Source organism: Cyprinodon variegatus, unplaced genomic scaffold, assembly GCF_000732505.1.
Source record: "Cyprinodon variegatus isolate N-32 unplaced genomic scaffold, C_variegatus-1.0 Scaffold98, whole genome shotgun sequence".
Classification (NCBI taxonomy): domain Eukaryota; kingdom Metazoa; phylum Chordata; class Actinopteri; order Cyprinodontiformes; family Cyprinodontidae; genus Cyprinodon; species Cyprinodon variegatus.
In genome coordinates, this window is record NW_015150551.1 from 1,374,818 (window position 1) to 1,398,140 (window position 23,323).

At 36.8% G+C, this 23,323-nt stretch overlaps 2 protein-coding genes across 3 annotated transcripts in view; one reads left to right on the top strand and one right to left on the bottom strand.

The window, feature by feature from the left end:
• The window catches only part of kcnh8 (potassium channel, voltage gated eag related subfamily H, member 8), an 82,384-nt gene extending 72,896 nt beyond the window's left edge, over positions 1 to 9,488 (top strand). For both annotated transcript variants that reach the window (XM_015374123.1, XM_015374124.1), the window contains 3 exons: positions 573 to 688; positions 912 to 991; positions 6,887 to 9,488. In XM_015374123.1, the coding sequence (XP_015229609.1) occupies positions 573 to 688; positions 912 to 991; positions 6,887 to 7,429 (739 nt within the window). In that variant the 3' untranslated portion in view covers positions 7,430 to 9,488. The remainder of the gene's footprint in view (positions 1 to 572; positions 689 to 911; positions 992 to 6,886) is intronic.
• Positions 9,489 to 19,625: 10,137 nt separating this feature from the next.
• The window catches only part of galnt15 (polypeptide N-acetylgalactosaminyltransferase 15), a 6,955-nt gene continuing 3,257 nt past the window's right edge, over positions 19,626 to 23,323 (bottom strand). The window contains exons 3-9 of the mRNA XM_015374133.1: positions 22,743 to 22,752; positions 22,111 to 22,228; positions 20,800 to 20,997; positions 20,580 to 20,711; positions 20,205 to 20,306; positions 19,990 to 20,133; positions 19,626 to 19,917 (exon numbers count right to left, since the gene is read on the bottom strand). Coding sequence (XP_015229619.1) covers positions 19,759 to 19,917; positions 19,990 to 20,133; positions 20,205 to 20,306; positions 20,580 to 20,711; positions 20,800 to 20,997; positions 22,111 to 22,228; positions 22,743 to 22,752 — 863 coding nt within the window. The 3' untranslated portion in view covers positions 19,626 to 19,758. The remainder of the gene's footprint in view (positions 19,918 to 19,989; positions 20,134 to 20,204; positions 20,307 to 20,579; positions 20,712 to 20,799; positions 20,998 to 22,110; positions 22,229 to 22,742; positions 22,753 to 23,323) is intronic.

Sequence of the window (23,323 nt, forward strand, 5' to 3'; positions counted from 1 at the left end):
ATATATATATATATATATATATATATATTTATTTATATAACTAATTGGTTTTGAGTTCATGGATATCATGTTTTAGTGTCAATCACTTTTCTTTCTCTACATCCTATTATCTTTTTATCAGTAGATCATAGGAAGCCATTTGCGTACAAAACAGTTTTTAGCATCACTGGGCTGGTGGCCTTTTTTAACCACTATGTGAGGAAGGAAAAGACCAAAATTACAAAAGTATAAAATGTTATAAAATGAAAAAGGCCATGACCCTTAAGATAACAAAACCTATATAGCCACTGGTCCTCATCACCATAGAATGTGTTAACTTCAGGGGCTTACACTTCTCCTTTGGGTAACAGTTAAAGCATCCGGAAAGCATACATATCACAGTAATTGTGATATGTATGTGAAGTGAATTTCTCTGCTGTGAGATCAATAAAGCTCATCTAATCTAATCTAATTATGATTAATTATTGTAAAACTGCCATTTCATGTTTATGATGTATTGTCAGTGTGTCTCTGGGGTAATCCGAAGCAACTCAGAGGCTAGATGTTACTCTGTCATTTCCATGTCTTTATAGGATAGTGGACGGTACTGAGGACAGTGAGGGAACAGAAACCTCCCAGACATTCTCCTTTTCCACGAGCCTTGGCTGCCCTGTCAATGAACAAACCAGTGCCTCAACGTCCAACACAGGTTTTTCTATGACACAGCACATCATCTATTCTATTTAGATTTTTTTTTTTTTTTACAATCATCAAATAAATGTCCACACCCAAAAACCTTACCTTCTATTGCATATTTTTATTCTAACCTTGGTTATGTAATTCGAGGGTGGGCATTTGTACTTTCTATATGATTTTGTTTGGTTTACTCTTTAATTCACTCTTTACTTTTTTATATTTGCTCAATTTAACAGATATGCTGCAGATCAGCACAACAGAATTTGCAGCCAAAGCTGAGGAGACCAGGGGACAACTGCGACACCTCGACCAGCAGGTTTGGCCTGTGCTTATACTTTATAAGTTAAGGGATCCCGAAGTGTTTTACATGTCATTCAAGATGGCAAGCTACATTGTAGCTGCAACTGCCGTCAGGCAGGACCCTGCGGTTACAGTGCATGATATGATTTGGGAACCTGTATATTTTAGGATGACACTTCTATTGCTGCAATTAGAAAGCTTCTGATAATATGAATTATAAAGAAAAAATCAGAAGTAGGAAAACTTGTTCTAAGGGGAGGATTTAGACAGATGTAGTTGGAAAGAATCACAGTTTGGCTTCCAGAAGTGAAAGCCTGCCAGTTCGATGACCTAAAAAAAAAAATATGGCTCTGTTGATGGTGAGAAAAATGTAGGCAGGTGAACTTAGAATAGAAGATGTAATGAGCCAAAACTCTAAAATTTCTAGTCCATAGAAAACAGTTTAAATTATTTATCCTCCACCTGTCAAGTATAAAGATGGTGAATTAAAGCTAGATAGTTAAAGGACAAATCTTGTTTCCTATTTTATTATAAAGCATGTCTAAAATGAAACACAAATTTCAATCCATTGAAGAACAATGTGAAACATTTGCTCTTCAATTCATGTTATGTTCTTAAACATACCAAAGACAAATACTTAAAAGAATACTAACAAGTGGCAGTATTTTAGATCTGCATTTTATTTAGTCGCCAATAACTTTTGTGTTATTCTAAGCATTTGAGGTATTTGAAGAGTTTAAGTGTAAAACAAAAAAGCTTTAGATGTGCGGCTAAGACAATGGGTGCAGCACCTTTATAGTTCACATACTGTAGTTATAATACATAATACAGTATATATGAGGGGATCTCAGTGTAGAGGTGGGTGCTGAGCAACAGCCTGTTGAGCCTATTAGTGGTAACATCTTTATTGATGCTAGCATCCGATCAACTTTAATTAGCAATACATGTGCATTAGGAACTGTTTTTAGCATTTTAAGATTATTATTTCAATGCCCTTTGATTCCCTCCATTATTATTCATTTTACCACACATTCCTGTTTGTCTGCTCTTTTTTTAAGTTGCTGTCCTGGTTCTTCAGGTTTAGATTTGAAAAGATCAGGTTCAGTTTGCTTTGAATTTAATCTCTTAATTAGTTCCTGCTCCCATTTAGGCTTCCGGTCATTAGGCTCTTACTGTATTCTAATTGTATTGATTATTTTCTCTATTTACTCCATTTTGTAATCTGAACTGTGGGTTTCTTCTTCCGTTTGGTTTCAACCAAGTCAGCTTACAGAATTTATGTTTAGCTTTTTTTTGTACTATTCTTCAAATGTATTTTTTACTTGCACGGCAGTAGTCGTAGTGGCTCAGTTTGCGAACCTTTTTTTTGTAATATTTTGCGTTTAACTGCAAAAAGTAGTTGTCAGTCAAACCATGTTGTTCAGCAAGCAGACTCAGTAGTGCTTGTGCTGTATCTGTTAATCACTTGTAATGCTAGTTTCCAATGCTTATCGTTTATGTCTGATTAGAAAATTTTTCACAACTAATTAGTATTTACAAACAAATTTCAACCAAACAGGTATTGAGAAACTTTATTTTTAAAGACCTGATGGCCCCTTTGTATACATTTTGAATTAAGTGCCATATCTTTTAAGACAGTACAAACCTGTATTTAAAACTACAGCAACTTGATTTAGCCAAGAGGCAGACTTTAAAACATGACGAAAAACACAATTACATTAAATAAAAAAATACACATTTTAATCATTTCAATAGTTTTTAGAGAAAAGCAGTGCTGATTCTCCCTACCATAAACCAACATTATTTTAAGTACAATAATATTATATGTTATATTTAGCATATATAAACAATTTAATTTTGATTCATAGACATTATTATAAATATGTAATAAAGTATATACAGATTCAAAAGTTCTTTTAAAGTTCTTTTTTGCAAAATATTACCTATATGCCACAGTTTGCTAACTGTAGTTTAAAAACATCCATCCATCCATCTCCTCCCACTTATTTCGCCAGGGTCGCGGTGGGGGCGGTGACTATCTCTGGCACTCTATGGGTGAAAAGCAGGGAACACCCTGGACAGGGTGGGAGAAAGTAGGTGTACTCAGAGAGGACCAACACAGGCACAGGGAGAACATGCAAACACCATGCAGAAAGACCCTTGGCTGGGAACTGAACCCAGAACCTTCTTGCTGCATGGCAACAGTTCTGCACAGCTTTAAAATGTAATTTCCTTAATAAGAGTGATAGGTGATGCTCCTTTACTTTTAGTGCTTCCACAATAAAAGAAAACTCCAGTCCCTCTGCTGCTTCGGCATCTCCTTCAATGGGTTTTAGCTGTTGAAAGGTAGAATTAAAAGTAAAAAGCTTCAGACATTTCTACATTTTTATCATTTAAAATGTTGGTGTACCTTATACTAGTAAACAATTTATGCCTTGTTGGATTGAAACCAATATGATACAAAACAGATGTTTGGCAGAAAACTAGAGCTTAATAGGTGCAAGACTGACTTTATTTAACCAACTTATATTACAGACACCAATTTGTACTGGAATTCTAATAAATCTAATCCAAGGAACTTTTACTCTCATCTCCAGTAACAGGAGGTTTTACAGAAACATTGAAAAGCCACAACGGAGATTGTTAGAGAGGGTAAAATGACTTAATGAGGGTAACTCTCAGCATGGTGTGTTTGACAGAGAAATGACAACTTCTTTAGTTGGACTCAGGTCCTGCTTTGGCAATAAAAGGACATTTATGTCAAAAATGTTCTCCTAAAACAATACTTGCATTAAGTATGCATAATACCTGCTACTAAGAAAGTAGAAATTTAGGATATAAGCAATTTTTCTATAATTATTTTTCATTATGAGCTAAAGGCTGTGGGTTTGTTCTGGTCAGCTGCTATTTTTTGTTCTCCCTCAGTCTGACCACTGATGGTTTGTCTCAAATATTGGAGTCCAGGAATCATGTTGACAGCGTGTCAGATTGGACTGTCCTGCCACTCTCTGCTTTTCTATTTTTATCTGAGCCACACTTTCGACCCTGGCATCTCACCACATGAGACGAGAAAAAGTGAGGCTGTCAAAAAAAGAGGACTGACTGTTTCTGTCTGCTAAAATATTGGTAGAAACATACTGCAGATTTGGTAACTAATTGTTACACCATGCATATTTATTTTCAAATCTATTATGAATTGGATGCCCAGTTTTTAATGTGTCTCCTTAAAAACCCAAAGAGAGAGTAGGAGTGCCCAGCCTGATTCAGTCGGCTGCAATCATATTATAGTTGCACACTTTGCCTGATCACCTCTTGACATATTCACACAGCGAGTTGAGCACTTCCCATGTGGAGCTGCATGCCCTGCTGAGAGCTGATGTGCATCCAGTTGTAATGAAGAGCGTCATTGCCCAGATGGATGGTCATGAGCGCCATGACTGGCAGAAGCAGATGGCGCATTGGCAGGGCTTCATGGCCATGGCCTCGATGGACATACCACGTGAAGGGAGCACCTAATGACCAGCCACCTTCCATATACTGGATGATTACTGCAGCTCGGATTTACTTGCGAAACATTAGAGAGGTGACATGTTCACAGATCCTGGGATTCTGTTTTTTTAATGCATAGAACCCAAAAACTAAAAACATATCTTGCAGAAGGAGACCAGCGCTTAAGCCTTTGTTTAAACAATGTGCAAATAATAGACTTAACAGCCAGCTAAATGAACTAGTGTTTACATTGGAAGAGTTTACTTAAAAATCCTCATATATGAACATGTTAACATGCAATATCTCATGCTATCGGTCAGTCTTAATGCAGAAGCTTTGAAATCAGAATGAAAAAACTCACTAGCTCAAATATGTAGATTTTAACTGGAGAAAAGCATAGCTTTCACTTTTCATGAGAACATTTTTTTATGTTTTTCTTTTGCAAGGTTGCCTTGGTATTGCAGTGAGTGTGGTCTAACACTGTAGCCTCGGTTTTTGTGTGACAGTCTTTATCAAGAACACATTAGAGATAAAAGCCAGACTGTTTTTACAAGTTACCATGCAGCAGAGTCGCTTTTTCATTTTCTGCATTAAATAAAATTAGGATGCAGCTTTGTTAGGACCTACTGAGTATTCAGACAAGTTGAAATCTAGCTAAAACAAAATGACCAATTTAATGGCTCCTATTTTTCTTTGGATATGTAACCTTAGTAGACAACTATGTGCCCTTCCACTATAATATATCTATATTTACAGTATAATACTCTTATTGGTTTATTCTAGTTTCCCTTAAAACAAAAAACTGTGGAAAATTGAAAATTAGCACCCCCTTTGTAGTATATTCCTATATTTCACTCAGGATGAAGTAACTTTCATCTGGCACTGATGACTGGTTAGAGGGGTGGTTAAAAAGAAGCTGGAGAAGGTGAATCAGATGAATGGCGATGAGAAACTGGGCGGAGCTAATGGAATGAATAATGGAACGAATAATAAATCCAGTCATCAGTGCTAAGATCATGACAGATTGATGGTACCTAAATTTGAGGTTTTCAAGAAGCAACACGGAAATTGTGAATTTCTCAAACATCTTTCCATTCATCGTCTTCCATTTATCCATCAGGGGGGCTGGTTCCTATCTCCAGCAGTCTGTAGACAAAAGGTGAGGTACATCCTGGACAGATCCTCAGCCTGTCACCGTTTCTCAACATCTTATTCCTATTTAAATAGCTTTAAGTACTCAAATATGAAATGAAGAAAATGAAAGCTGCAACAAATGATTTCTGTTGTACATCCATAAGGGTCCCTTAGCATTTATCACCACCTGAGTAGAGGGATGATATTCCTGTATCTGTTGCTCATACATGTATACTACACTCACTTCTGTGACCTAACAACTGTGTTTACTGTCTTATCCCTGCATGTGAAATCCTCTTATAAATCCCTGTGATTGTTGAATTACTGCTAGAATAGTGCTCAAGTTCATTGTCTTGATTTTAGAAAGCAATTAGCTAATTATGTCTGTGTATGGGTTAGAGACTGACATTTTTTCGGGAATCCCGTGACCCATGGGATTCCCATGGGATTCCCGTGGGATGGGAGTCAGTATTAGTAATGATCACGGGATTGGGACGGTACAGGATTAAACATTAACGGGAGCAGACGGGAGCGGGAGCAAACCAATAGTAACTTCCGCTCTGAGTTTTTCACCCGCGCGCAAAAAAACAACAAGAATGGGAGTGGTGCAGGAGCGGGAGTCATTCTGAATGGGAGCGGGATGGGAGTGGGAGTAATTTCACCAGGAGTGGGACGGGACAGGATTTAGATTTCTACTCTGGCCCGGGATCGGGACGGAACACAATTTTTTTCTGTGGGAGTGGGACGGGACAGGAGTGAAAATCCACTCCCGTGTCAGTCTCTAGTATGGGTATATGTAATATTTTTAGTCATCTTTAATATCAAGTTCAGTTAATGTCCAGTTTTTAAAACATAGCTGGAACATGTTCTATGTTCAAAATTACTCTTTATATATATATATATATATATATTTTTTTTTACAGAAATCCATAGTGAGATCTTGGCTTTATATCATGATCTTGACAAATCATGATAGTCGAACTGTATTTTATGTTGGTTTTCATAAAGTCTTCCTAGATTTTTTACTGCTTTTACTGAGAGGTAGCTGCATAATTTTCCTTCAGTTTTGATCAGCACCAAGTGAAGTTATGATGTTAAGGCTGCTCATCATTAAGGTCTTCTTTTATTTATGTTACCTTGTCCTTAAGGTGATTGTGATAAAGAACTGCATATTGCATGCCTGCAACTATAAGGAAGTATGCTGAGAGAAAATATCAAAACTCTCTGAGGTAAAGCACTACCAGTCAAGATCTTAGATTTTGGAGATAACTCCTGTTTGTGTTTGCAGGTGAGCATCCTCCGGAGGGAAGTAGCCGACCTCGGGCAGGTCATGAAGAGAATGGCCACGCTAATGGAGACCCTTACGCCGTTGGTGCCGCAACCTGCAATAATCTGTCCTACACATTACTCTCCAGCACATCACACATACATGCACTGTCCATCCCCTCCTCAGTCCTACCATTCACCATCTAAGGCTGCCTCCATCTGGACGGACCCTCCTATGCCATTGCCCTGCTCATCCCTCACAATGTCCCAGCAGCATACTGCGATGTGCTTCGCAGACTCACAGACACACAGGCCGCAGAGCCTCCAGTTAGTTCATCCAGCTATCCCCAGGTCAACTCCTCCTTTAACTCCAGACATATCGTCTAGGATACCACAGCTGCCCTCTGGCATCCCAGAGCTTTCCATGGATTCTAGCTCTATCAGATTTACGGTACAAAGTCCGCCTCCGCAGGACGGAGGGGAGGAGGACCCACATAGGAGCCCGGGATGTTCTTCTCAAACTGGACACATAAGACTTTATCAGAGTCCAGATCAGGGTTTGTAGCATATATCCATTGGAATTACCAAGAAATCTGCAGGACTATATCCAGGACACATTTTTTTTGGAATATTCCTAACCTAAAATACAGGACTGTTCAGCTGTGGTTTCCAATATCGTGGCAAGGCAACTACTGTAGGAGAATTCGACAAGCAATTCCCTTTGTTTCAAAAGCTTTTCCAAATCGAAATGCATGAGAAGAGGAGCTGAGTTTTTACAGTAGGTGTATTATATGAAATAGTTTGTGTTCTTACCTGGCAAGGCATCTACTGTAGGAGAATTCAACAAGCAATTCCCTTTGTTTTACAAGCTTTTCTAAATCCAAATGCATGAGGAGAGGAATTGAGTTTTTACAGTAGGTGTATTATATGAAATAGTTTGTGTTCTTACATGGCATGCAGATGTTTGAGTTAGTTTGGGAGCTTTATGGTGGAGGATCTATGAAAATGGCTGATCTTTGTTTCCCTGCTCCTGCACCTTGAGGCTCCGTCAGCTGGAATCAGTTATAATGTGTGACACGATATTAACATCGGGAAAGAGAGCGATGGTCTCGGCTCTCCATCTTCTTTCCTCTTCAGTCGAATAACCTTCCTTTTCTTGCTCACTCCAACCTCTTTGAATGCACTGCTGCAAGAGAACAATGTAGGACTGGTTGAATTAAGAAAATAAGACATTGTGAAATTGGAGATGGGGTGTCTTGTGCTTCTAACCCACCTGCCAAGGAGGGAAAGGGGGATAAAGGATGGAGGAAAATGTCTATCTGAATGTTGCTGGTGGTAGCTTTGGGACTCGCATCATGCCGTCGGTAGCAAGACCCCTGCTGTGGTCTGTCGTACAGAGCACAGAGACTCTTTACCCCCACCGTTTCTTCTCCCTTTCCACATGCTCCCCCCTCCTGCTCCTGTTTCTCTCTGCATGCCTTTCCAAATCCTTTGAGTAGTGCCTGTAGACACACATTAACATGCTGCATGTTGCCCCGTGGAGAGCGAGCTTGCCATTTACCTTTCTATTTAAAGGAAACACGATTTGGTATTTCAATCGTTACACCTGGCATTTACTGATGCATATTTAGCACAATTCTGCTCTGTTTAAGCAAGAGTTATTTTTGGCACAAGGTAGTCGCCCCAGTTGTAAAGTGGCCCGGAGCATATGCTCTTCAATTGGTTCACAAGCGATGCTGTAATGCATTTCCCTGCTTGGCGCTCAGGATTGGCAGCTCTGAGATTTTATTTTACTCAGCAGTTAGAAAGAAGGCAATATTCCCCAATAAAGCACAATAAAGAAATGAAGACACTTTTATATATTGATGAATGTACCCACACTAAAGATGTATTTTTTTTGTACTTAAATCAGAGATGTGCAATGGCCACAAGCAATGCAACTGTACACAAAGTTAGGTTGTGCTGTTTGCTGGTACCTGCTGATGCAACCTTAAACCGGGAAGATTGTAACTCATATAACAGATCTGTTCTTGTCCTTTTAACTCCTGTAGTTTTCTGCTTCTCTGCAAATGGAATGTACTGTAAACACTTCTTCCCCCTTTTATATTTCTCAGATACACTCATGTGCTATTAAAAATCAAACACGACTGTTATAAGAAGGCTTTCTTGTTTTGTTTCCACCAAAGAAATACATTGAAGGTTTTTTAAGGATGTCTGAAGCACTCAGTTTTTTTTAATAAGCTTTTAACAAGAATATGCAATGTCAGGTTATGAGGCATTTATAATTATGAGCTACTGGAGAGTTCATTAAGTAAAGTGTAAAGCGCCTAAGATCAGTGAATACTCTAAAGTTTTGTTCAGCATGGAATATATAAAATAGACTATCCCCGTCGATAATATGAGGTACAAAAGAGGAAATACTTTCACAAAATGCTTTATTCTTGTGTATCAGTAGGTCTAATGTGAAAAAGTATTTTGTTCTGTTTTTGAATCTATTTACACACTGAATTTTTTTATTAGGATTTTTTTTGTGTGTGTCAGACACAATTAAGAGACTTGATTTGTAGAGTTATAAAAAAAGTAGGAATACCTTGAAGGGGCCAGGTTAGTACTATAATTTGCATGCAAAGGTTTTTTTTATTTAAACGTCGCTCCCTGTTGGCTTACTTTATTTCATTGTGTCTTTGTCACTTTCAGTTTTTTTAAGTGGAGCAAAAATAAAAAGAACTATATAAAAGCTCCTGCTATTGATCTAGAGATTTTTTTTTATGGGAAGGCCTGAAACCCAAAAAATGGGGAACCGGAAAAAAGAAGGTGAACAAAAAACTAAGAACCTTTCCTGGTGTTTTTTCTCTAGCAGATACAATCAGTCAATAGATAGTGTCTTCCGCCACTAGGAGTGGATACAGTGGTGCTGGAGGAATGCCTTGACTGGTTTTACGAATGACTTGACAAATATGACAACAGTGACAACTGTGCCTTAAACTTGACTGTTTAAGGCACAGTTTAGGTACAGGCCATTTACCATTTAGATAATATCTTCTGGCAATAAACTATAGCTGAGTAAGCACTAGATGAGTCAAAGCCAGGGTGTCCAAGTATGCATCAGGACTCCATCCTCCCTACTCAACATTTTGGAGAAACAAAACCTCAAATATGACGTACTTTCTGAGCAATGCCTACATTTTTCCTAGCTTATTGATAATAATTTCAAGTGTGACCTATTTTAGGTACTAGATAAACTTATGGCAGCAGCCCATTCATATTTAGGCTTTGAAGTGTCTGAGAAGGCTATCATTAACTAATAATCAACTACAAAAATATTTGAATAATCAATTAATAATCGAACAGTATAGCTTCCTCAAAGTTTTTTTTACAAAATTAAACCAGGTGAAACTAAAATTTTTCCACTTGAGGAGTTCTTGATAGAGAACATTAAGTTAGATTTTTTTTATTTTATTTTAAATTCAAGATGTTTACGTATTTTTTCTTTAATTGCTGCTCAAGGTGGGTTTCTCTTTCAGCTAAAGCCATGTTTTAGAGTCTCTATACTCCAGTTAACGATTAAATTATTACTAAATTAGTTGCTTATTTCTATAATCGATTAATCAAAATTAATCCGATTAATTGTTTCCGCCCTAAAGTAAACAATAAGAGGTAAAGCAGCCAAACAAGTCAGTTACCAGCAAAGAAAAACATGGAAACTCCAAGGAATATCATGATGATCTTTTTAAAAATATATATTCATAGAGCTATAAATGACAAGAATTAATTTTTGCAGAGGTCAGCATCCTGTTATCTCTATAAGTTTAGAGAAAGGCCTCAGACAAACTAGTCAAAGATGGCCTTAACTGACTTTGCTTCTCTAGAACCCGGATGATTCTCTATAGTTTATAAAACTATGAACCCTGCTTAAAGTTGGTTTTTAGTCCTTACCTCATTAACTGCAGCACGTCAATGATCTGAAGCACACCATCAAGTTGAACTTTAAATGGGTAAAAAAATAAAAAGAAATGTTTCTGGAGTAATCCACTAAAATCCAAGATTGAAATCTAAATGAAAATGCTGCTGCATGACCATAAATGCTGATGCATTTTTTTGTTTCCTTTCGTAGGTGGGTCTGTGTAATATTTTGTATTATATTTTCTACTGTGAATAGATGTCAGTGTGTGACAGTCAATATCCACTATTTTCCCAGTTATGTGCAAAAGCCTTAATGGAAAATAGAGGTCAGACATTCCAGAGTGCTTTACCACAAGATGATCTGGTTGATACTGCACTGAGAATGATTACTTGTGCATTTAGCAGCACATCTGTAGGAATGTTGTCATTTAGCCTGGGGTCAAGAGAACCATTTATATTTAATGATGTACAGACAATCCTATCCTTGCATCATTTTATCCACCTGCTAGCAAACTCATGTTTAATTCAATATCACTTTATCCATCATTACCAAAACTGAAGCCCACCTGGCTTACTGCTTTATTTCCTCACTGTTTTTTTCCTCTATTTGTCATTTTACATTTTTCCCCCTGGATTAAATGTGGGATAGTTCAACAGAAGGGATTATTTTTTACACCGAGGCATTCATCTTCAAACTTCACACACTTTTCACCATCTCTATTATGACCCACCTATTTCTTTTGAACTGCATTCGACTTTAATCCCCTCGATTTACATTATTTGTTTATGGCCCTGACCCAAATACACCAACCATTCCTTATTGTCCACTTCTTTCATCCGACAGACATTTTTCCAGTGAACGGCCGCACATTTTGTTCTTCCATTCAAATGAACACTTTATTCTAGTGAAAGAAGCCACTTTACTTGTCCTTTGCCCCAGATTTTGATGCTGGAAAAAAAAAAAGTTGCTTTGTTGAAGGGAAGAGCTTCTCTCTTAGTAATAAACAGCAGCGTTTTCATCTCAGCAGACATAATGGATATATGCAGAAACCTGCTTACCTGCTGCGACCCTTAGATTCAAATTAGGCTCTTCCAATTTTACCGTTTGTCTGACTTGTTATGGTTCCCATAAGCTTTAGGCCTTGAGAGGCTCTCAGTGTGAGGGCTCACATTTATCTGCACCGCTCTGAGTGAGACAGCAGCTGCATATTTGCATTCTTGTAAAGCAAAAAGAAGAGAAAAGGGGGCCTTGCAGGACATCCTTTGTTTTGATAAATGAGTGTCTAGAATAGTTGTTTTTGTGAAAGTAATGGGAGGGGTATGAGAACCATGAGCATGTCAGAAGGTAAGATTAATAGCAGCTTCTTTCCTTAGGTTAAAAGAAAACAGTAAAAAACTAATAATAGGATGGTGGCTAAATAACCTTTTTTGCTGTTTGGCTGTCAGAGAAAAGTTTCTAGCTGTTTAACGTCAAATATTGGAGGATTGTCCCCACAAGGAGCTCTGAGGATAGAGTTGTCTTCTATTGTGCTGAGGTAACTCTCTGTACTTGTTGAGGAGTCAGTGCTAGGGTGCATACAATAGCACAACACTTGGCAAGAATTTTCTTGTTTCAAAAGGCCTTGTGAGGCAGTTTTAGAAGATTTTAGCTGTAGTGCTTTTGTATCTGCAGATTCTGAGGTGAAAAAAAAATCAGATAACATTCATAACATCAACTCATTTGACTCTCTTTGATAATTCAAGACAGTCCAAAAGGACCTTTTAAAAAACGTTTCAACATTTGTCAGATGTGTCATGGATAACCTTTTCAGGAAAATGAGAAAAACTACAATAATATATCTCATGTCCTACAATCTCTATACAGTAAAAAATATGCTTTAGTTAAACAGCTTTCAAATTATGAAAGCTGTTAAAAACCTTAAAAAATTTTAAAATTAAAAACTTTGGAAACTTTATCTAAATGTAAAATCTAAGGTTCAAGATAATTGTACTTCCTCTTACATTTGCTGTATTGTTCACAAGGAACTAAACGGTTAAATGGTTTGATAAATCAAAATTTTAAAAGGTGTGTTTATTTTGGTAGATTAAAATCACAAGTGGGATAAATAAATCAATTACAAACAGACTGATGCTCTCGAACCCTTTTTTTTTACTTTTAATTTTCACTAACATTTATTAAAATGAAAATTATACAAAAAAGTGGGCTTAATGATCAAAGTTATGTTGAAGATCTGGCAAAAGATAATTTTAATTTGATAAACAAGCCTATTTTTATTTTAAGGTGAAGAAAAAAGCTCCTACCAAAAATACAGAAAAAAATTGGTACCGACTGATTGACTTTTTAGCTAAAGAAGTATTTAAATCCCATCAGCAAAGCATATTTTTGGCTTTGACTGTTTGTTTATTTGTAGCAAAAAGGTCCACCAACGAACCAATTATAAATATTATTGATTTGAGTATAAAGTAACCGCCACAGGACCAGTTTCTTCCGGTCTAACCTCTCCAGCACCATAGAGAGCTCAAAGGACATCAGGGACAAGATCGGAAAACTTAATGGATTAATGTCTTTAACACATGGAGAGGCTAGTGGGTTGGGCTATGAAAAACCCTGAGAGCCTTCTTACCTCTTACAGATAACCGAGTCGAGGCAACAAGTCAAGGAGTGTTTGAAGGAACCACACATTATTGATTGCTGTTTCTAACCTTTAAACCTCAGTCCTGCTATAAATCTATAGAGCGAGCTGAAGCTTCAAGGTCCCGAACATCATCAAGAATCCTGAAGGATTTGAAGAGTTTCCCTAAAAACATGTGAGCCAACACTCCTGAGATGTTCTCCACTGTGGAAAAACTACAAAAAAGTATTTTACCCCTCTGCTTGCCGATTAAGGCTTAACTCCCCAACGTTTTCAGTAATGTTACACTGAACATTTACATTTTAAGTTTAAGTTGATTTTTAACTTTTCAATTAGTGGATTATAGCCCTAGCTCCTAAAACCTGCCTTCTCACAGGCTTCTATTTCAAGAAGGGCTATCCTGACATTCAGTAAGGCCTCTACTCTGGAGCCAGCATTGGGCAAAGGATCATAACTAGTTAAGTTAAAATGTGTTTTTACCTTAAGTCCACTCTCCATCTGTAGTTTGTCAGGAAACAGGAAGGTTGTGGCCAGGTACAGGGTGTGCCCCCCCCCCAAAAAAAAAACAAAACAAAAGAAAATACAAGAAGTTTAAGGTCTTTCTTAAGGATGTTGTTTGGCTACACAATCTCATATTGGTTAACTTCAGCTGGTCATATTTGTTTGATTTGCCATAAAGCATTTCAAAATCAAAAGCAGATGTCATGGCAACCCTACAGACAGCTGGAGCCTAGGCGGAAGTTCAATTGGAGAAACTGATTGCTCTCTTACATCCACCTGCAACACAGTCAATCAGCTTTGAACCACACCTCCACGAAACCCAATCAGCATCCAAAGCTCATCTTAAAAGGCCTCCGATATGCACCATCTGCTCCTGTACACAGGCGGCAGATGCACTGTGTGACTTCATTCAGATGACACAGTTTCAACCTACCTCCAGCCCCTTCTCCACCTTCCCAGCTAAAACTTCATTAGAGTTTCATTCCTCCCGGACTCTTGCTGCATTCTGCCTCTCATTTCAACTAGTCCGGCAGAAAACTGCCCTGTTGAGCCTGGTTCTGCTAGATGTTTCTTCCCAACGGGGAGTTTTTCCTCTCCACTGTCACTTCATGCTTGCTCATCATGGACAGGTTCTCTCAACCTGTTTTATCCAACTGGACTTCCATCCTCCAGGTCCCTGAGTAAAGCTCTAGTACCAGCTCACACAATCCACTGGATCTCCCCATAAAGCTTAGCATACCGTCTCTCTAACCAGCAGTCTACAGACTGACCAACTTCATCTACCTCCACTCCACCACCAGTTTCAGGCCCTGGGGGGGAAACAGCCCTATTCTTTTCTCCTGTTCATGCATATCTATCAAAATTCAGCGCTATGTTCCTGCTGAAGTCTGAGCACAAAAGACCAAGTAATTATATCAATAAATTTCTTCTAATTGTCTTTTCTCTTCGTATGAGTTTTTTAAAATTGAACTTATGTTTAGGGCCATAAATGACAAGGACAAAACAGAAATAAAAAAAACAACAAAATAAACAGGTTAAAACCTACGTTTAGTTACAGAAAATAAAATAGAGCAATAAAAAGCTTTTATTTTTCAAGCCAGAAAGGCTCTTTGAACACGTGAAATTATTTTAATTGTGTTTGACCCTTTTTGCAGCCAGGAGTGAAGTCATTGTCTCTTTGTACTGCAGTTAATCCTTCCTTCATAACAGTGATCTGTGTACAAAAAAAAAGAAAAAAGATACAAGGCTCTCTGGATCTAAACAACCACCTTAGATATAGCCATGGATCTCCATGAGGCAGCTGCCCACCACCACTACAGCAGTCGCTGATGTCCATCTGAGTCACTTGGTTCTTCAGTAGACTGCAACAAGGATATGGCATCAGCATTTGTGGTTGTTTGCTGTATTTTCATCACAGTAACCTCAGCATGGAGTAAAGACGGAAGATGCTGTCGAGAGGAGACATCAAGGAGGGGAGACAAAAGGTCACACCCAATGTCAGTGAAGAAGGAAGTAAAAAGTGTAAGAAGCACATCAGAGGAAATGTCTAGAGATGGAAAAAAAATGCATAGACCAGGCAAAATATTATCCATACAAATTCTTTCGTTTTTGTTTTTTTTTTTTATATTTCATGGCTCTGCATCAAGAACAAAGCAACAGCTACATTTTAAACACTGCAAATTATTTGATTCCTTTCAGACCTTATGTGCATTTTTGTTGATATTCTCATTCACTATAACAATAACTTATTTTTATAGTGTATTCATTCAAAGCTTTATTGAAACCATTAACATTCAATTAGCATTGTATGCCAGTCCTTTTAAAATGTGTGTTACCTTTGGTTGCATCTATCTCAAACAGAAAATGACACAAAGCCTTAAATCATAAGTTTACGTTATGCTTTGCCAATGTTGATGTAGTCAGGTGAAAAAAAGATGTTTTAGAGGCTTTACACATTTAGAGGATTTGAAAACAAAATCTGACTTTTACTTTAGAAATCAACATTCAAAACAACTGACAATCTTTCCAGACACTGATAGACAGATAGGGGATCTATGACGGCAATGCTTTCTTGTACTCAAACCATTTTGTTGATGATAATGCAGTGTATTTTTTGAACTGCTCTGGTACATCCTGTATTAGATCCCTCCCACAGCATGGTTCAACCACTCCCTCTACCTTAACAGTTGGTGTGTTTTTCTATGGATTATAAGCTTTCTCTTTATCTAGAAACGTATGGTAGTTACAGCCATGTTGCAAACATGTATTCAATATTAAGGGCTTTGTCCCTGAGTGCTGTTACAAGTGATTTTCTGCCTTTTTATAGTGTTTTGATCAGGAGTCTGCAACCTGTTGACTCTCTACAATGACTCTAGTAGCTTAAAACTTAAAATGATATACAGAACTAAAAAATGTGCTATAATAACAAATACCAGTCTGAAAAGCTTTAGTGACTTTTATAAAGAATATTTTAATAGAATTTTTACAACAGTGACATTAAAAGAACCAGAAAAAACTGCTGGTTGTTTAAGATGGCAGAAGATTTCCTATTGCAGATATTTTATAAACATAATACGTTGTCTGGTTCTCTCTGGGTACCCTGGCTTCCTCCCACAGTCTAAAAAAATGACTGTTAGGTTAATTGGCTTCTCTAAATTCTCCTTAGGTGTGAGTGTGTGCATGAATGGTTGTTTGTCTTGTTTGTCTCTGTGTTGCCCTGCATTGGACTGGCAACCTGTCCAGGGTGTACCCCGCCTCTCGCCCATAGACAGCTGGAGATAGACTCCAGCATCCCTCACAACCCCAACTGGGATTTAACGTGACAGAAAATTGATGGATGGATAGATGCAATTTTTTTTTTAAATGTCATGCAATATTTTGCGGCTCCAAACAGCTTTTTCCTAGCCGGACTCAGAACAAAAAGCTCTTTGGATATGAAGGGTTGCAGACCTCTCATTTAAAGGCAAGGTACAGCAAATCTATATTGCACATTTCAATTGGAAGGCAATTCAAATTGCTGCACATGAGAATAAAAGAAAGATAAATTATAGAGGCAACACAAATAGTTAAAGAGAATGAAAGGTATAGATTATAATAAGAAGATTACTAAACAAAAGATAAAATGACCAAGAACATGGAACAAAAGCTGGAAAGGAAACTTTACTTAAAATGTTTAGATAGCACAGTCAAAGGCCACTCTAAACAAATGCAATTTTATACTTGATTTAAAGCAACCAGGCGTTTTAATAGAATTTAAAGCCGCCTTTGCATGTTTGGGTCTGGTTCAAGGTATGCAAAGTAAATTAAGACCTGGGCTAGGTCTGAGTGGCTGATACACTAACAGCAAGTTTGTGATATGTATTAGAGCTAAACCAAATTAATGATTTAAAGACTAACAAAAGTATTTTAAAAACTATTCTCTAAAAGTTGCGAAGCAATGGTTAAGGATTTTAGAACTGAGGGTGTGTGCTTCAAAATATTTGTTTTGGTGAGGACGTCTGCAGCAGCAACATTTTAAACCTAATTGGTGGCTTCTAGTTGTGTAACTGTTGTATTTTGGCAGCATTTCAGGAATAACTTCTTCCACTTGAAGGGGCCCTTCAGTCTTTTTTGGTACAGGCCTTGTTTGAGTGTGAATAATATCTCTACCAGTGACAGTCTAGTTCCCTTTTGGTTTAATAAACACATTCTCCACCAAGGTTGGTAAACAGAACCATCTCCTTCTTGAATGCTATGTCAGCATTGTACTTATTTCTTAGACATATGTATTTGAACATGAGAGCATCACCTCTTTAAACATCTGGAATTTGTACAAACGTGCGAATCGGACCTCTGAAGATTTCTTTTGATTCTTCCATGAAGTGGGGGGAAGCGAGGTGTCACAGGCCTTGGGTCTCTGTGCATGAAGTCTACATGTTCTCCCCCTGCATGCGGGTTCCCTCTAAGTTCCTATATAGTTTCCTCTCCTCTCTCTACCAAGCTCAGCATCTGAAAAACTACTGCAAACTCATTCTCTAAATCACATGCTATTTCAGAATAATCTGTTTTATTAGCAAACAGAAACATTTCACATTGCTACTTTTCATGAGCAAACATGGTTGTTTGTAAAGCAGATGAATAAATTGTAAGCATTTTTATCATTCAGTCACTTTATTTTGGTAAATTAGCCACATTAAACATAGGAGACAAAAAAGAAAAGGAAAAAAAACAGCAATAAAGAAAAACACAATTTACCAAAAAAGGAATAGGTTGAAGCAAAGCTTATTCTTGCTGCTGCTGTTTCTATACCTTACAACCTACCAGAATACAGAATACCTATATAAATCTACATCACAGCATAATGTTTCATCCTTTTACATTTTAAAGCTCTTTTAAAGTTCACCAAGAAAAGACATAACTTAAAATCATCATTTAATTCATTCCAGTTTCACACCAATAACTGAAATACATGTAGATATTATCTGACTATTCTCTTTTGCACATTCAAATATAAACAAACCCCGCAAATAATATTTATTCGCTCATAGCTTAAATCATTTCTGAATACCTGAAGGAAGACTTTTGGTCAATGTTTATACATTTTTTCCAGTATTTTTATATTAACAATATCTTTCAATTTTATTGTATTACTTTGAATAAAAACTTTATTAGTTGGTTCACAGTATTCCACCTTATTAATAAGCCTTATAGCTTTTTTTTATGCAACTTAACTAATATATAAATAGTTGTTTTACTTGCATTTCCACAGATTTCTGAGCAATAAGATAAATAAGGCATAACCAAAGAGGATCATATAATATGCAAGCCTTTAACATTTATTAAATCTTTTATTTAAACAATATTCCAATAGTTTTTTCAACTTTATATCTAATATATTCTATTTGAGGCTTCCAACTATTGTAAGTTTGTTGTCTATAATAATCTCTGGTGCTGATACACTGGTGATGAAAAAGGCAGATGGCTCCCTCTGCTGGAGGAATAAAACCACTTTATTAATTTTTTCATAGAAAAAAAATTATTTTATCAAAAAGTTAATGATACAGAAATGATACCAAACGTGTAGGAAATAGAAATATAATATTTAGTTATGCTTTTTAATAACACCAAACATTTTTTCTGCAGATAAACAACAAAGGTAATAATTTATTTTTACATACAACCCCTCTGATCTTCCTTCCTGACAAATAATTCAGATCATCTGTTTATAAAATGGTGTCCTCATCTATTGTTTTTCTGTCATGTAAATTAATGAAGAAAATGGATTTGAAATTGTGTTCATATGCGATCACATAATCCAATTCTTTCTTGAATAAATGGGTGAAAGTGAAATTCTAAAAGAACATATCTTGAACTCAGTTATGGCTATTTAAGTATTCATTCTATCATTTCTATTAGTTCCTGTTCACACACTAAAATGATTGAAACAGTTTTACTTTAATGTCACCCAGATCCTCACGTCTGATTGGTTGACGTCGAGTGCAGGTCAATTCCAATATAAACATTTTTAGTTTTCAATATATTATCAGTGTGTTTTATTGGAATATTATGTAACAAAAAGAAGAAAAAAGATTTAACACTTTGCATCTGTATTCAATTTTGACACTGAGCTGCATAATTCTTTAGCTCAGGATTGTGGTGTTTACAGTTTACCAATGTGGTTATTAGTCTTGAATAGTTAAATTGACAAATATTTTTACAAAAGTACAAAGTTCTCATATGAAAAAAATAAAAGTGATGTAGAGAGGTATTAAAATACTTGCAGCTTTTAACATTCACAGTACACCAATGCAGGCAGGTGTGTCAAGGTTTAACATCTTCTACACATGGAGAACCTCCTGGACTTTGTGCCTCGGTTCCCTTAAGGAGCGACAGGTTGCTCAAAGTGCCACTGTTGTCTGGGATGATATGAACACTGCCGAAGAAACACACCTCCTAAACTGGGCGTGGTACCAGTTCCTCCATCTTCCAAAGCCTCTACACACAACTGAGACTTTTGGTGAATAAGCTGGAAGGTAACCTTTAAGCAAAAAAGGAAATGTCAAAGGTAAAGAACATGAAAATTCTTGTAAGAGATTCATATCAAACATGCCTTATTAAACTTCCACTGCAGTGTGCTCTTTGTAGATCGTTGAGCAGGGCATTGAGAGAGGACCACCCTGTCTCCTTTGACATCCGAACACAAGGATCCCATGGCCCCCCATCGCAATTCACCATTTGAGTTTAGCTCGCAGTGCTGCAACATCAAAAGAGACCACCTAAATAATCTGGTTCTTGCATTGCTGAGAAATGTGGTGCCTTTTTGACCTGGCTGCCTGTTCCACTGCATGGTGCTATCTTCATGGCTCCACCCTGCTGCTCTTCCCCAGTGGTATAATCCAAACAGCTGCCTGTACCCACATTGTATAGCTTCAACCAGACATATGTTGCTTACATTAGTGTAAAGCTGAGGTCTCCAACCCTGGTCTTTAAGATCTACTGTCCTACAGATTTTAGATGCATCCCTGCTTCAACACAGCTGAATCAAATCAATGGCTTGAAAAGATAATCAATCATTTGATTCAGCTTAGTTGAAGCAGGGATGCATCTAAAATCTGTAGGACAGTAGATCTTGAGGACCAGGGTTGGAGACCACTGGTGTAAAGTAAGCAAGCATGCATTAATGTTTGTGATGCACTTTACCTCGCCTGACAGTCCAGCCCTGTCCTGAGGGATGTAGAGCTGAGGAAAGACTGTAGATAGAAACCAACGGAAGCTCCTACAACCTAAAGTCCTCTTCAGCTGCAGACGCTCAGTGATATTCGGCCTCTCAGACTGCAAGAAAGAATTTTTTATTTTATTTTAAACTTAGTTTTAATACACCAATATACTCTTCAAAACCTTCTAACTCTTGCACACAAACCTGCCTGATGAAATGAGCAAGCGTGTCCCTCCGGTAGAAGATCTTCCTAAAAAAAGTGTCCATCCAGGTATCAGCAACTTGGATCTTGCTTCTCTGAATAACATCAGGGTCAGGAACATTGCTTTGCAGATCTTTGCGAATTAAGTGGGCCACACGGGAGCAAGGAACCACCTCCATGGAGCCCCCACAGGACCACACCTGCACAGAGATTTAAGGTTCTGGTTTGTACAGCTTTACGCTGATAAAAAGGAAGTTTAACTGTTAATGACATTCAAAAATAAAACAAAAAAACTCAAGGATTAAGAAGCAGAGGGACCAAATGATCAATATATCAAAACAGAGAGTAAGAAGGATGAGATCACTTAGATGATAGCTGATTTGGGAAATATCTTTACAAAAAAAAAAACATTTCAACAGCATAGCATGGATCGTATTTAAGACTGTGGATTTATGAGTTAACTTTGATGTTAAGAAGCAGAAGACCCAGGAAGAAAAACAGAAACGGGGAGATTCAGCAAGCAGTCAGCAACCTACAACTTACGATAACAGATCTTATTTCTTTGAAACTATTTCAAACCATTTTTCAGAAATAGGGAATGTGAATCCATTAATCAGTGAGAATTCTCCAAATTTATTTATTTTTATTTTTTTACTGATCTTGTTTATCTTATTTCTATATTTTGTTGTTATCTATTTTGCAATGTGTGAGACTTGTGTAAGTCGATTGATGTGTGCTGCAGATTTTCTGCCAAAGTCCACCTTGCAAAGTAGGTTTTCTCACTGGGGATTTTGTGTGGTTAAATAAAGAAAATGAACGAATAAACAAATGAGTAAATAAAAGGAATGAATGAATGACTTAATTAATTAATAATATTGTAGCAGCATGAACTTTAGCAGTAAAGAGGTAAGGGAGACACAATTATAATGCTAATTCAGACCATGTTAAAGTTATTCTGTTTATAAGCAAATAGAGGGCATTAGTTTCTGTAATCTTAATGAATCCTAATCTTAATACATTTGATTAGTATCAGGAGCAGAACCTGATAACAGACCTTCTAACTACAAAAATCATTTAAATATAACTGATTGTCCCACCGTTCAGGACATTAAAGTCATTTTAATCTGTTGGTTTTTCATAAAACTGTAAGTAACTTTTGAAGAATCTTCTCAGATCTTTGTTTGTATTTGCAATATTTCCACAGCATACTCCTATGGAAGAAGACACCTAAACATGTTTAAACACTCTTCATAAACAAATAATAATAAAGTTCATGTTTTGTTTCATCTGTTTGTTTGCTTTTCAGTTTTTACCCTGATTGAGAACTCCGTTTGTCCGGGGCCCCACTGCAGTATCTTTGGATCATAGGCTCCCAGAGTTTGGAAAAACTCTCTGTTAATGGCCAACACCTCTCCACCTAAAGCTGGGCTCCTGTTTTAAAAACATGTATAGAAAATACAGTGCTGTGTTATGTACTCTGAGGAGAAAAACATGAATATACATTTTTAGCAAAAGTAAATTTGCCAAAAAAGAACGAAATTCTACATTCTGCTACAGAGGAACTGGTAAAAGTTGCAGTGTGGATAGATAAAGCTAAATACGGGACAGAAGACTTTAGACTGAGAAATATCTGCCTCAGAGCCAGAGAAACAGTAGACTGTTGTAAAATAAAGGATGTGTACTGGAATGGCCCAGTTAAAGTTCAGAACTACTGAACTTTAGCTTTGATGACTCAAAAAAAAGTGGCAATCCACAAAGGCCACAGATGCACCATGGACTAATTTTATGCAGGCAAAAAAAAATAAAATGTTCCAGGTGAACTCCTTTAGTTTTCTCAGTTTATTTTCTCCTCAGGCAAGCGAACAGAAAAAGACAAACATTTCCCCCATGTTTTTCTTGCGCTGTTAAAAAACCATACGCCCATCCAGATGCATGCCGGTCCTACCACTGACTGCCTGTTTATAAAAAATAATTCACCCAAATTAATCAAGACTAACCAAAAATAAAGGAACATGTCTAAATAACCAAAAAACATAATCTTATAACAGATATCAAACAATAAAGTAAATAAACTTAGCTAGATTATGCACAAGAAAGAAAAAACTTGGTTAATTATTAACAAAATATTATTGGCTCCTACAACTGCATTTATGTATCTCTTTCCATCCTGACTGAACATGAACAAAAATCTCTTTTTTATATGTGTGCAGATGATAGATGATATATATGGAGGACCAATCCTGCCATAATTAAAAATAAATACAGAAATACATAAATAAATGCTTAAAAAACAAATAAGCATACAATTAATTGCCCCCCAAATGACAATAAACAAATAAATAAATGTAAGTTGAAATTAATTTATACAGTGAGACCTCAATATATACATCATAAATAAATACTTAAAGAAATAAGTAATAAATAAAGTCGAAGAATATATAGGACAATTAATAAATAAGGTAAATATTAAGAAGGCAAATAAACAAAGAAGCTAATTACAAGAGATATTTATATATTTACGTCTCA